Genomic DNA, 14,734 nt, shown 5'->3' with positions numbered 1-14,734 from the left:
TTGGCCCATGCCCTTATATAAGGCATGTTAGATCAGCATGCCCCTTATCAATACCAAAAAATCAAAATTACCGGATAGCCCCAAGAGCGTTTGCCCCTCCATACACCCCCTCTCCCTCGGGCCTCTCTCACCACTTGCTCTCAACTAGAAGATGCTTAGGCCAATAAGGTTGGGCAGAGAGCTGCCATGGGAGTCCTCTAGTCATGGCAACGACTTCTTGTGGTACTCTTGAATTCTTCATAACTACAAACATTTATGACCAAAAGTGAGGAAAGAAGACAACAAAGGAAAAAAAGTAACAACAACAAGCGAGTACAAGTACTCGTGAGCACTACCCTTAGAGAGAGAGAGAGAGAGAGAGAGAGAGAGAAGAGTTGATTTGGGAAGGGGGAGAGGAAAGAGGGAGGAGAGACAGAAGAAAGAGGGAGAAAAAGAAAATAAAGAAAGATGTATTAACGTCTGCAAGAGGCCTCGCGGGCCTATGAGACAAAGTGCAAATCCAAAAGGTACCTCATACAAGCCACTGAGGAAAACTGAAAACTGAAAGCTAAAGCTAAAGTGCTAAAATGCTAAACTAGTGAGCAAAATATAGAGTAGCAACGTAACAGAAGAGTGTCAGGGCTAGCACTCCTAGTACATGCTCAGGTTCCACATATCCAGGTAACCTAGTGACACTTTGATGAGATGTGAGAAGCTCTCGTATCTGTGTCTATCGAGCTGTCTCGCGACGTGGGGGAGGGCGTGGTCTCCTCGATCTCTGGATCCGGTGGGCTATGTCAAGGGTGATGCCTCGTCTCTGGCGGTTGCCTCTGAGAAGGGCTGAGATAGACCGGACCTCGATCGTGTGTGATCTGGTCTCTCTCCATGTCGCACGGGGAGAGTGTGTCCCTCATTTGGTCGCATCGCAGTGAACACTCCTACTGCTGATCCATGATGCTCTCATCTCATCAAGCTCCTCTCCCTCAACCACACCGGCAGCTGACTCAGATGCATAGAAGTGTGTCACAAAAGTCTGTGATCTATCAACGGTGACCTGTGGCATCAGTCCATGCTGCTCTCTGGCCTGTCGCATTAGTGTGTCTCTCCGTCGACGCATCTCAAGTAGGTAGAGCCCAACACGGACTTGATCGTGAAAATGTATCAGCCATGTGAGTGGACCAAAGCCATGTCCCTCCTGAAAGAGGCAGTGATATCGTCCTCGGATCTCATAGTAGACTGGGCAGACACATAGAATAGAGAGAGAGAGAGAGAGAGAGAGAGAGATCACTTGGAATAGAAAGGAGCAAACGTGGCCAGATATAATTGAAGGGACACATTTTCTCAAAAGTGTAAGAAGGCAGGGCAGTGCTAACGAAGAGGTGGAAGGGAAAAAGGAGTAAGGTAAGGCAAGAGACGAGGGAAAAAGCAAAGGCTGAGGGCTACACTCAATATTTATATGCCTAGTTTATCAGAAGAAGGTCTGTCGAATAAGCTGGGCATAATTTTTGTGATAACAAGATACTTGCCATGGTTTTTTCGCACCATATAAACAGACTATGTCAATACATGTAATTTGCAGACTGATGTCAAAGCCAGAAGAACCGAATTCCGCTTTCAAGAATGTTATGAAAACTAGTTAGAATGTACATAATACATTCTAGTTAAAATGTTCTGAAAACTAGTTAGAATGTAATATACACAATACAAAGCCTTCCAAAGCCACATAGAAGATGAATTTAATTACTAATCAACATTTCCATCATCCTAAATTATTTTGAAAAGTGCAGAAGGTTAAAATTTTACCGCACTCTGAAGAGAAGGGAATTCCAGGTATTTCAACTCACTGGGCTGCTTCAATAGGAACAACAAACCATTCCGCAAATCACTGCATCAATATAAAAGCTTCGCTTTATGTTACCATCTACACAAATCCTCAATACACCCAACTCTTATAATTCACTCCAACACCCCTTAGCATGTTCTTTTTCAAACATCAATAAGTCGTTAGATAAAATCTTAGAACTTGGAAATTGTTTACAATGACAAGGGAGAACCCTTTCTAGTCCAGCTTTCCTAGTTCACTTGTGTTACCAAAAATTGTGAATGCAGCACACCTATGGCATACAGAAGCCCTTTCTGCATGATAGAGGGACAAATTGCATTCAAGCCATCTCGAATAAAATCGAACCAAACTCTTATAAGGATGGACACAGATGTTAACTTCTTTAGTAATGATGTGCACATACAGACATGGAAGCGAGGACAGGACAATGTGGGTAATTAGGAATGACCCTTTCATCAGGAATGCAAGTTTACAAATTAACAATTCTCCACAATATAGATGATTCGCAATTAATAAATGACTTTTCCTGAAAGAAAACAGGTGGAGGCCTTCTAGATTACAATGCGGTCCACATACATGCAGCAGGAATAGATGCATACAGAACAAATGAATTGCTGCAATGGAAAATGCCAACACTGGCTAGAATGAAAAATACAACTGATGGGTTTAACATCCATTTGAGAAAGAGGCCAGCCATAGTAAGTGGCAAGGGCTACAATCGATCTGATAGTATTATGCTTGGCAATTGGTGCAAAGGTTTCGTCATAATCTATGTGCTCCTTCTAGGCATACCCCTTTGCAACCAACCTTGCTTTACCCCTTTTCTTTACTTTCATCACTTAGTATGACTTACATTGAGCCTATCAGTTCCCCTTTCATATCCTAGTAGATCTTCTGAGTCTATTCTCACATGTCAAGGGGGTCATCTATAACCTGACCCTCTGATGGTTTCATAAAGCCATCTAGGCAAGGTCCTTGACTCAGCTTCATCTTAACAATACTTGATGAAGGCTTCAGCAGTAGATGGTTCATCCTCTTTCAATACCACTTGCTCAGTGATAGGACTGAATATTGTTGTGGAGTATATTATACCTTCTTCATAAAAAATAGCATAGCTTCTTGCGACGATCTTGCATGCTTCAGGAGAGCCTTGTGATCGTTACTATAGGCAACAAATATCCCTCTCAATGATTTATTATCAAGTTTCATTCTGTTGGCATCAGGGATGCAAGCACAGCCACATATCCTTAGGTAATCAATTTAGGCTTTACACTTGTAGGCTCCTCTTCAGGAGTTTTGTTCAGGACCGCTTTAGCAGCGACTGGTTATGGAGATTGTTAGAAATGACCCAACAAAGGGTACGCACAGTAGAAGACTGATAGTAATGCCCAAGAGCTCACACAGTGTGGTGTGGGTGTGTGGAATCTCAAACTTCTTAACTTATGTGCATAAAATGGAAGTGCAGACTCATCAATAGACAATAAACCAGCCAGATAGAGAAACCACCAAAATAATATATCTTTGTCCAAAGCTATGGACACAATACAAAAGAGATAGATCAAGAGTCCCACCAATGGTGTGGTCCTCTGATCTTACCACAAGGTACTTCTCCTATCTGCTGGCTATCTCTAGACTCGAGCCCGCGTGCTCCTTGTCGAGCTTCTGTAGACTTGGTCACCGTGCCTTGATCTCTACACCTTGCTGCCCTGGATGTCAGCCTAGGTGCGCAGCCCTAACTCAGCTTGTCTGCAGCTCTTCAGCCTCCTATACACCTCCTGGATGTAGGCCCTATAGGTGCTGATCTGCTGCTCCAGTCTGCTGAGGCTCTGCTGCTCCAAATGATATGATGATCACAACACCTTGCTGCCCTAGAAGACAGCCAAGGTCCAGCCTCTAGGGAACTCAGTCTGCAGCACACCTTCCACTCTCCTTCACCCCCAGTGTGAGGCCCAAGGGAGTGGCTTCTGTCTGCTCCTTTTCTTGCTGGATAGTTGGATATGAAATGAGGCCCAGGGCCTCTCCTTTTATAGGGCTCAAGGCCCCCTTGAACCAACCGACCAGCCAGCCCTAAATGGGCAGACTAGCTGGTCTGTTTGGGCCAACCAGTCTGCCCCCCCCCCCGTTCTGTAAAACCGACCTGGTTGGGGCTTTTCTTCAGACCCTATATAAGGGCCCTAGCCAGGCCCTTTTGGGCTGCTGCTAGGCTGCCCTTTTGTTGCTGCTGGAGACGCTCTTGCAAGCTTCATACCTGCCCATAGACCCCCGCCATGCAGCCGTACTGCAACCATACAGGTCGGCGCACCCTGCTGATGTCATCGTGCCTCCAAGGATCTGTCTAGGCATCTTCTGCCCTAGGTCTCCCTCCACCACGCTCTCCTCATATGGGGACTTACAGATGGGGAGGTGACCATTCCAACACCCTGCAACAGGACTGCTCCTAACTGACAGTAAACTTCCCTAAAATTGGTAGAATATGCAGAAAGTTAGAGTAGTGAAGTACCTTATGTTTTAGGAAAAAGGTAGGAGTGGAAGGTCATGGGCTGGACCTACAACAGAGACTTGTGAGGGCTGCACAAGGACAGAAGGAAGTCAATCCTTTTTAGAATTCAGCTGAGTATTGAACTCTTGCTGTAATTTCTATTTCAGTAATGAAGTACAAGTCATGAATGTCTTGCCAAGTACAACTAGAGCCCTTATATAGGTATGGCCCAGGGTAGTACAAAGCAGTATTGCTTATGGGATTACCTCCTAGGATGCCACGTGGCAACTTATGGTATCCCCTAAAAAAAGAAGAAAACACTTACAAGCCAATAAAGGCCTTTCTACTAACTTTTAGCCTAAGTAAAAAGTAACCCTCTGTTACAATCCTCCCTCCTCAAATAGAAATTTGTCCTCAAATTTGAAAAGGCTGTAACCTGGACATCCAATGCTCCTTGTAAACCTGAACAGCTCAATTCTGGTCATATCAACTGAACAATGAAGTTTCTCAGTCAAATACCTCCCTGTAGGCATGCTGATCTGTAAATATATCATATAATATTCCCAAGAAATCAAGCAATTGGGTGGAAGAGCTATGCTGTCCAATATAACAGATCTGATCATATAATCCAGTGAGAGACATGCTGATCTGAGAAAGAAAAGTGAATGCTGGCTGCAGCATGTCCATGTATGCTATATAGCAAGAGAAAATCAAATCTGCTCATAAAGACTCAATTTTGGCCATAGAATTCAGCTAAGCAATTGAGGGTACTGCTCCACAATTGTAGATGGCTGCCAAGAAGACTCCTCATTAGGTAGACCTCTCCATTTGATAAGATATTCCATGTAGGACTTGTTCCTCAACACATGATCTCTAAATCCAAGGATCTTCTCACGTATATACTCAATTCGGCCCTCTTCATCCATAGGAGGTAGCTCTTCCATAACTTGCTCCCTAGGCCCCAAATACTTCTTGAGCAGTGATACATGGAATACTTTGTGTATTCTAGAGGATGGTGGGAGCTCCAACTCATAAGCCACTTCCCCAACTTTCCTCAAAACCTTGTAAGGTCCATAATACCTATGAGCAAGTTTAATATTGGTATTACCTTTCAAAGAAGCACGCCTAGACTTATGTAATCTGAGAAATACATAATTCCCTTCTTCAAAATGAAGATCTCTCCTATGCTCATCAGCATAATCCTTCATCCTTGCTTGGGCCCTTACCATATTATCTTCACATTGCTGTAATAGAGCAGTCATGTGAGCCAAATCATCCTTGGCTTGTTGGCTTGTCGATGCTTGATCAATAATGGTTGATGGGACATGAGCTTTACAGCCAAACATGGCTTCAAAAGGGCTCATACCAATTGAAGTATGCTTGGTGGTATTATAACAAAATTCAGCTAGATGCAACCATTGATCCCACGATGCTTGGGTCTCAAAGCAAAAATGCCTTAGATACTCTTCCAACCAGCGGTTAACCCTCTCTGTTTGCCCATCAGTTTGAGGGTGATCTGCTGTACTTGGGGTAAGAAGTGTTCCCATGGAACTGAAAAGCTCTTGCCAAAAATGCCCCATGAACTTAGCATCACGATCACTCAAAATCTCCTGAGGAAGTCCATGTAATTTAAACACATTCTCCATGAATTGCTTAGCCACCTTGGAAGCTGTAAATTGGGTCTTAATAGGAATAAAGTGGGCAGCTTTAGTAAGTCTATCAACAACCACAAAGATACTGTTCCAACCCTTAGAGGTCACTAGTAGACCTGTAATATAGTCCATGCTGATATGTGTCCATTTACCTTGAGGTATAGGTAGAGGTTGTAGTAGACCAGCTGGCCTCAAATTCAACTCCCTGTTTTGTTGACAGGGTTTACAGCTTTGAACATAAGCAAGAACATCCTTCCAAAGCCCCTTCCAGTCAAAACTATGTTTTACCTTATCATACGTCTTGTTGAGGCCTATATGCCCAGCAATAGGAGATGAGTGAAATTCCTGCAAGATTAGCAGCTTATAGGAGGAATTTTCAGTAAGAAATATTCTATCATTATACCACAAGAGCCCATTGTGCAACTTGAAATTGGGATATTGCTGACAGTCAAGATCTTGCAAGTCTTGGAACATAGCAGCTGCTTGAGGATCATTGAGATACTCTTCTTGAATGCCATGGATCCAATCTTCATAAACCTCAGTAATAGATGATAAAGTACAAGCCCATATCCTGGAAAGAGAATCTGCCACAATATTTTCTTTGCCCATCTTGTAATCTATGTCAAAGTCATAGTTTTGCACAATGGATAGCCATCTCCTTTGCTTGGGTGATAGAGAAGACTGAGATAGAAAATATCTAAGAGTCTTATGATCAGTCTTGACCTCAATTGAAATGGCTGCCATAAATGTAGTGGTGCCACTTTTTGATTGCATGAAGTATTGCCAACATCTCTTGGTCATAAATGTGGAAACTTGAGTCTTTGTCATCCAATTTCCGACTTTCAAAGGCAATAACTCCATGACTCTGCTTTAGGACAGCTCCAATGCCCCTTCCACTAGCATCAGCCTCAATTATTATAAAAGGTTGAGAGAAATCAGGACATACCAAGATAGGTGCTGAATTTTTGCAGAGAGGTAGGCCCTAGGCTCAAGAGTAGATGCTCCAAATTTCAAAGTGATTGGACAAAGAATTTCCCACAAATTCCCACGAAAAGTGCTATGATACCAATGCAACAGGACTGCTCCTAACTGACAGTAAACTTTCCTAAAATTGGTAGAATATGGAGGAAAGTTAGAGTAGTGAAGTACCTTATGTTTTAGGAAAAAGGTAGGAGTGGAAGGTCATGGGCTGGACCTACAATAGATACTTGTGAGGGGCTGCACAAGGACAGGAGGAAGTCAATCCTTTTTGGAATTCAGCTGAGTATTGAACTCTTGCTGTAATTTCTATTTCAGTAATGAAGTACAAGTCATGAATGTCTTGCCAAGTACAACTAGAGCCCTTATATAGGTATGGCCCAAGGTAGTGCAAAGCAGTATTGTTTATGGGATTACCTCCTAGGATGCCACGTGGCAACTTATGGTATCCCTTAAAAAAAGAAGAAAACACTTACAAGCCAATAAAGGCCTTTCTACTAACTTTTAGCCTAAGTAAAAAGTAACCCTCTATTACACACCCCCTCTCACCGACACATCCATGCCCAATGCCAACACGTCGATGAAGATGCTCCAGTAACTCCTTGGTCGTAGTCCTCTGGAAATTTTCGATGTCAAAATCTTTTCCTGGCTTTTCATCCAGTGGCTCCTGCTCCACCAGGTCTGGTTCCGCTTCCGCACAGTCTGTTTCAACCCGTCCTTCCTTTGGCAAGGTCTGCAACAAAAGTACATCTCCAAATAACCTGTACCGCGAACTTTAAACGCACCTGACTAAACCTGAGTCACCCTCCTTCTCGCAAGGGCACAATCCTCCAGTTGTGGAAGTCGATTCCCAAGAGCGTCTGAATCAGGGTCGTCCTTCAACAAGGTCCCTGCCTTCAAGCTCCCACACCTGTGAGCCTCCTACTTGGGCTCTAATACCATGTTAGAAATGACCCATATTTCCATCAGCTTCTGATATGTTTGCAGCACGTTTTGCCACTGATGCTCTGTTCTTGATTTTCTTCCTTGTGCATGTCAACGGAGATGAAATCCCCTTCTAGGCTCTTCTTCAGAGCTCTTGCAGATCATCATTGAAGGCTATGCTGCTACGTCTTTTGGAGATGGAAGCCCCTTCTAGGCTCTTCTTCAAAGCTCGGCAAATCGTCATTAAATATACATATATACCTTTGTGCGACTAGAATATATCCAATCGTACAAATTTAGAAATTTTGTTGTTCCAAAGTCAAAAAATCTACACAGAAAAAAAGAAAACGGAAGAGAAGAAAAAAGAGGTAACAATTTTTTTGAAAAACACAAGGAAGGCATATTTAGCAAGCAAAGCATCGCTTATGTCGTCATCAGTGCCCAAGCATAAGCAGCTATATTGGGTTTCTAAAGACCCGCAGAGTCTCTTGGGCAGACCCAATGCTTACTAAATACGTCGAAAACAAAAGAGAGAGAAAACAAGAAATAAAGAAGAAAGGAGGAAGGTGACCAAGCAAAAATAAACAAGCAAATCAAGAAACGAAATCGATCAAAAAACAAGAATAAAATCTCTCTCTCTCTCTCTCTCTCTCTCTCTCTCTCTCTCTCTCTCTCTCTCATGCAGGACTGAAAGAAACACCCAAGCCTGAAAGGCCCCCTTGTACACTCAATCAAACTCTCTTTTGAAACTAAAAGAAAAACAGGCTATTCAGCACAACCCTTGTACAAATTTTGTACGACTAGAATATATCCAATCGTACAAATTTAGAAATTTTGTTGTTCTAAAGTCCAAAAATCTACACGAAAAAAAGGGAAAACGACAGAGAAGAAAAAAGAGGTAACAATTCTTTTGAAAAACAAAAGAAGGTATACTTAGCAAGCAAAGCATCACTTACGTCATCATCAATAACCAAGCATAAGCCGCTATATTGGGTTTCTAAAGACCCACGGAGTCTCTTGGGCAAACCCAATGCTTACTAAAATACGTCGAATAAACAAAAGAGAAAGAAAACAAGAAAGGAAGAAGAAAGGAAGAAGGTGACTAAGCAAAAATAAACAAGCAAATCAAGAAACAAGATCGATCAAAAAACAGGAATAAAATCTCTCTCTCTCTCTCTCTGTGTCTCTCTCTCTCATGCAGGACTGAAAGAAAGAATTTACAAAAGGAATGAATTATTTAAAACATTTATAATATTAAAAAAAGAACCTCTTACACTTATGTACCACTTCCTACAAAGATGCAAAAATTACATTCCTAAAAGCACATGCATACTCAATCAAACTCTCTTTTGAAACTAAAAGAATAGCAGGCTATTCAGCAACCCCCTTTTTGTTTTTAGCTGCTGCTGCTTCTTTGTCTAGGCACTGTTTGCCCTATTTTGCTTAATACCATATCATGTTGTCGTTGACTGGTTGGACACCCAAGCCTGAAAGGCCCTTAATTTCTTTGTATGCAGGTCGGCATCACTTGTCATTGTAGCCTTCAAAGCTCTTGTTTTGGCACTGTGTTGTAGAATGGAAGCTTCGACGCAATTCTCAATATCTTGAATCTAGAACCCACTACTCCCTCTATAAAGGAGGCGTACGGAGAGACTCAATATATTTGAAGCCTATCTTTCATCCATAGTATCAATCTTGTTGGAATAGCGTTGGTCAGCTCCCCATCTTTAAGCCCCCATATGAGGAGAGCAAAGGGGGGGTGGACCATAGGGCGATGTGGCTGCCACATGGGCACCACTTTGGCTGACATATGGGCAGCAAGCTCACAACAAGGTGGAGAGACACAGAGACTACTCCTACGGAAGCTCAGTGAGGAGCACGCGGACTCAGGTTTCTAGAGGTGCCAAGGAGATAGTAGGGGAACTTTTGCTAAGGACAGAGGACCATGGTTTGGTGGGACTCTAGACCTGTCTTTTGTATAGTGTCCATTTGAGGACAGAAATATATCTTTTAATGGTGCTATATCTCTCTTGGATCATTGTGTAATTACTGGCTAGCACACATACATGTTTGTGGAGTACACACAAGTAAAGAAGTTTTGGATTCTGTAGTTAAACACTTCCACGTGAATTCCTAGGATGCTCTATCAGTCTTCCGCTGCAGGATACCCTCTGTCGGGATCACTTCTAACATGGTATCAGAGCCCTCATCGGAAGTTCACGGGAAGTGGAGCTTGAAGGCAAGGACCTTGCTGAAGAATGAACTTCATTTAGTGCTCGATGTCTAAAGGCTTGTGCCCTTGTGAGAAGGAGGGAGGCTCAAGTTCAAACAGGTGCACAACACTCTTGCTTTATATTTTCTCTGTTCATTGTCATGACCCAGAGGTATACTATTCCTAATTTTGGGAACCAAGTTGGATGGGACTATGGAAGATGAAGGTCAGGAGCAATTTAGTGATGAGAGAGTCTTAGAGGATTGCAACACATAGAGAGTTAATACCTCAGGCAACGACAACTCTAGCAACAGTGACTGTAACGCAAATGATTGTACCAATCTTGGTGAGAGCCTGGCGAATACGAGATGCGAAGGCATTGGCTATCATTGTGAGCACCACAGCGGATGCTATACTCCCTCACAAACAGACGGCGGGCTCTTCCTTCAAGGCCTGGACAATTTTGAGGGACGTGTATGAGCTCAAGAATGAAGTGAGGATTTTGAACCACCAGACAGAGCTCTATGGCATGAGGAGCATGGATGAGGGGGATTTAGTACGGGAGCACATCACCAAGATGAAGGTGGTGCGCGATCAGCTCGCAGCAGTTAGTCAATAATGGGGCTTGAGGGAATACACTGAGACACTCAATCAAGGGTCATAGAGCTGAAAGAACCTTGCAAGAGACTTGCAATCATGTGGGAAATAAGAGAAATGGGGCTTCAGGGACTACATCAAGTGACTCTGTCGATTGGGAGTGCTATTTGATATTGAGTGGTCTATGACTTCAGTAGTGCCCACCCTGGGATGATGAAGATGACTTCAATAAACACTTGGCCACATTTGCAACTCGTGAAGATCCTCAATGTCAAGCTTATCTGGTATCTGAGAAGGGCATTTATTACACTCAAACCGGCTTCGTACAAAGCAGGAGCATCTTCGACAATGAAAAGACATTTTGGCAAGCACTTGAATGAGCCAAGGAAAGCCACAGACCTTAGCCATTCTTGTACTTGCCTTCTCATTGAGAAAACATAGGGCAAAGTGGACTAGAGCTTCTAAAGGGAATCCTATGTCGGATGGGTGTTTTGTGAGCAATGGATCTTAGGAGTCTCTCGAGTCTCTCGCTTTATCAATCAACTCAAAGCTAGGTTCTCACACAAAGTGCTAGAGGGGACAATTTTAGACTTGGCTACCCCTTTCTATATTTGTTTGTGACTGAGGCAATGAGACATTTCTTCCATTTGCAGAAACGGACTACTGGCTTTTACCTTCCCACACAAAATGGCAAAGAACTTTACGTCGACAACGAGCTTGAGAAATGGATGAAGAGAGGCACTACCACAAGATATCTGAGTTGTCAAGTAGGAGTGGATATCTGCTCCTCCCTACAATTTGCTCCAGTCTTGGAGCATGTGAGGAGAAAGCTGCTTTATTGGCGTTCAACCATCATAGCCTCTAGAGCCCTTATGGTGAATCAGGTTTTCTTAACCTCTGCTTGGTATTGGTATAGAACTTTCTCTGGTCAAGATCTTTGACACGAAACGACTAGAATATTCCTTCCACCCTTACTTTACAATATTATTCACGTTGTTCTTTTAATATCACGTTTTACCAAGAGAAGAGTCAAAATATCTTTGAATAGTCCCAACCAAACGAATTTGAAAACTTAGCTACCATATATGAATGTTAAAGAGCCACGTGTAAACTTTTTAACAAGGTAATCCAAGTAAGGATTATGACGCCTTATTTAACGAGATTTTGTTACACGAGGGGCACTATGGCACTCTTCCAATAAGAATGGAATGACGGAGAAAACTAACCTGAGTAAATTCCGAAAGATGAACACAAGAACATTCTCCGTTTCATATTCATCGTCAAAACCGTGCTGTGGCCTTTCAAAGCGTGATGTTGCTGAAGTTGTCGGATTGCTCGAAAAACTGTGAACCACCACCGGTGTGATTTGTTTGGCAGTTGGTCCGAATGTCCTGCCAAATCTTGTGTAACGTTGGGATTGGAATGCTTCCGCATGAAGCAACTTGGGGAGTCCGGCCCGAAACCTCTTTAATCTCAGAAGCGGATGGGTGCCACTCTGCCCCCCATCATGGAATATAACTGGATGTCGTACAGCAAAGCTTTCCATAGCAATTGCATACGTTCAGTTCAAATTACAGAAATCAAGCCAGACGATAAATAACAAGCCGAACTTTGCACCCAAAAGATGGTTATCAATTCACTGATAGGCAGTGTAAAAAGCGAGAGGAATGATAAGGCTGATGTAATGATGGGAGTACGGAATGTGCTCCACTCTGACAAGTGGCAATTGACCCCCAATTGACCGTTAGGCCGAGAGCCGGTTGTCTAGGTTTCCGACCGAGTAACTATTAAATCAGATTGCCGGCCTTCAATGGTGTTTAACCTATCATATGGTCATGATTTTGATTCTCTCGACACTAGCTGTTGATGAAATTGAAGGGGGTGAGAGAGGCGGGTGTGGAGCATTTTGCCATATATTTAATTTACCATGGAGGTCCTCCAACATCGAATACTTTGCTACGAAAAATCATATCACCATATGTGCACCATTTCTAAGGGGTTTGTGTCCTGAAATGCAAGCAGCTTTTCATGTATCTTTTCCTTAGCAAATTAGTTTTTTTACAGCCAACGTCATAACAAGAGAGGGTGGGAGATGTGAAAAAGACAAGAAATAGCAGGAGGGGGAGCATCCTAAGGTTTGAAGCCTCTAGTGGTAACTTGGATAGAGGGAGGGCCATTAGGATGTTATTATGATGTATTTCAATTGCATTGAATATTTAAAAAACACATTTCTTATGTTTCTAGGCCCCATGACATAAGGTTGTAAGAAACTTATTAATGTCCGAGAAGAAAGGAGAGGAGAAAGGTAAAAGGGGAAGGAGAGGAGATAGAAGTCAAAAGGGACAAGAAGGGAAGGGGGCGAGAGGGGGAGAGGGAGGGGGAGTTTAAAGTAGATGATCCTAGGTGAAAGATACATTAGGTAGGTTGTTTAAGGTTCAATTTTTTATTTATTTTTTGTGTTGTATTGAAATTGAAAGTGCCAACAGTGCCCCCATACAGAGCGACCAAGATAAAGCCATGAGCTACATAACCCTAGGGCTTGATCGGCACATACACACCCACAACAACTGTTGGTAAAGGTTTGGATACTAGGATGGTGACATGTGGATGTGTAGGTGGCCATCTGATGTCCTTGATTTGAGACACCATCCATGAATGTAGGGAAGGTGGGGTTGACCTAGAGAAGAGGGAATTCCCGCAATGTCCAGCTCGAGGTGCGAGAGTTTTCAGTTTGTAAGATCGCAACCAACATGAAACGAAAGGAATTTGTGATGCACGAATTTAATAGCATTGACCTTTGAGGTGAAGCTAGATGTTTTGTTTGGCATGGAGGAGAAACAACTTTGAAGTTGATTCTCACCCAATTTTCAGATGTTAACGCTTGGGACCGATGGCAAAAATGATGGAAAGTACAAATCAAGGCAACCTAAAATTTTGAAATGCTTGCTTGGGCAACTTAAAGTGATTCTCATATTCATCATCCAATGGCCGAATCACAATAAAACAATCGACCTCTATATTTACTTGTGGCATAAACTCTCTTTCAAGCTCGTGAGAAGCTACTCACCAAACTCCAGGCAGAAGGTGATGTTTTGGAAGAAATAATTCAAGATAGTCCTACTCCCCGCGTAAAAATGAAAGAATTATGTATATTTTGTATAAAAATTTGAGGTACATGCCATGTTTGATCCTATCTAGATAGGCAATACACGCAAGCACTCATGCGACTCTCCACACATAAAACTAGTGATTGTAAACCATACTTTGCTACTCATTCAGACTTTTTGTCTTATAGGGGAGTATCGGAGTGAAAAACAAGACCTAAAGTCCTCACACACATGCTTACTTAGACGGTAAGTGTAATTGATCATGTCCTCTACGATCCCAAGAAAGAAGTTACAACTGTAAAGTCCCAATATGATGTAACAACTTCCCCTAAGTAAATGGATCAATCCTTTTGTTTATATCTCTCTTGCTTTATCTCTCTTGTTCTCACATAGCTCAGTTTTGATTATTCTTGGTTCTCTTACATGTTTGAGCCTCTTGCTTAGAGGCAAAGTACTCAGCTCTGAGTGCAAGATCATCCTTCTTGAGTGTGGCAAAAGGCAATTTTTGTTGGTGGAAACAAAAGGTAGAGGAGGTTGTTTTCTCAAAGAAGACATTTCATGATTCTGATCATGTTGAAGCTTCCTTTGTTCTAGTTTTGATCGTGTTGGGTGCTTAATTTTGACAACTTGACATGAAGTTGTTGTTCCTACAAGCAGATTTAAAGGTGGATTGCAAACCAATTGATCCTATTCCATGATCTACTTCTAATTTTGCATGTCCTCCACCCAACCTATAATCATTTTCTATCTAGTTACCTCATGTGCATTCAAACTGTTGAGTTGCTTCTTTTTCACTATGACATTGTTAAGATCAAGATGGTCCATTTAAAGCTTGGGTTGTGCTTGAACATAGGATTGAGTAGGAGTGGAGCTTGAATGATTCCATGAGGTGGTGGGGGAGCTCGAGTGCATGTTGACCTTGCATAACACCTTCAAACCTCTAACCTTATCCACCTCCTTGAG

At 42.5% G+C, this 14,734-nt stretch overlaps 1 protein-coding gene across 1 annotated transcript in view; it reads right to left on the bottom strand.

The window, feature by feature from the left end:
- Positions 1–12,548, bottom strand: part of LOC147895509 (uncharacterized) — a 29,510-nt gene extending 16,962 nt beyond the window's left edge. Inside the window, exons 1-2 of the mRNA XM_087384071.1 lie at positions 11,891–12,548; positions 1,783–1,864 (exon numbers count right to left, since the gene is read on the bottom strand). Of these exons, the coding sequence (XP_087240197.1) occupies positions 1,783–1,864; positions 11,891–12,210 (402 nt within the window). The 5' untranslated portion in view covers positions 12,211–12,548. The remainder of the gene's footprint in view (positions 1–1,782; positions 1,865–11,890) is intronic.
- Between the last annotated feature and the right edge of the window lie 2,186 nt (positions 12,549–14,734).

Source organism: Dipteris shenzhenensis, chromosome 13 (assembly GCF_047967505.1).
Source record: "Dipteris shenzhenensis isolate YYH24624 ecotype China chromosome 13, Dip_SZ_1.0, whole genome shotgun sequence".
NCBI lineage: Eukaryota > Viridiplantae > Streptophyta > Polypodiopsida > Gleicheniales > Dipteridaceae > Dipteris > Dipteris shenzhenensis.
The sequence above is the reverse complement of the archived record's forward strand: the minus strand, read 5'-3'. Positions and strand labels throughout refer to the sequence as shown.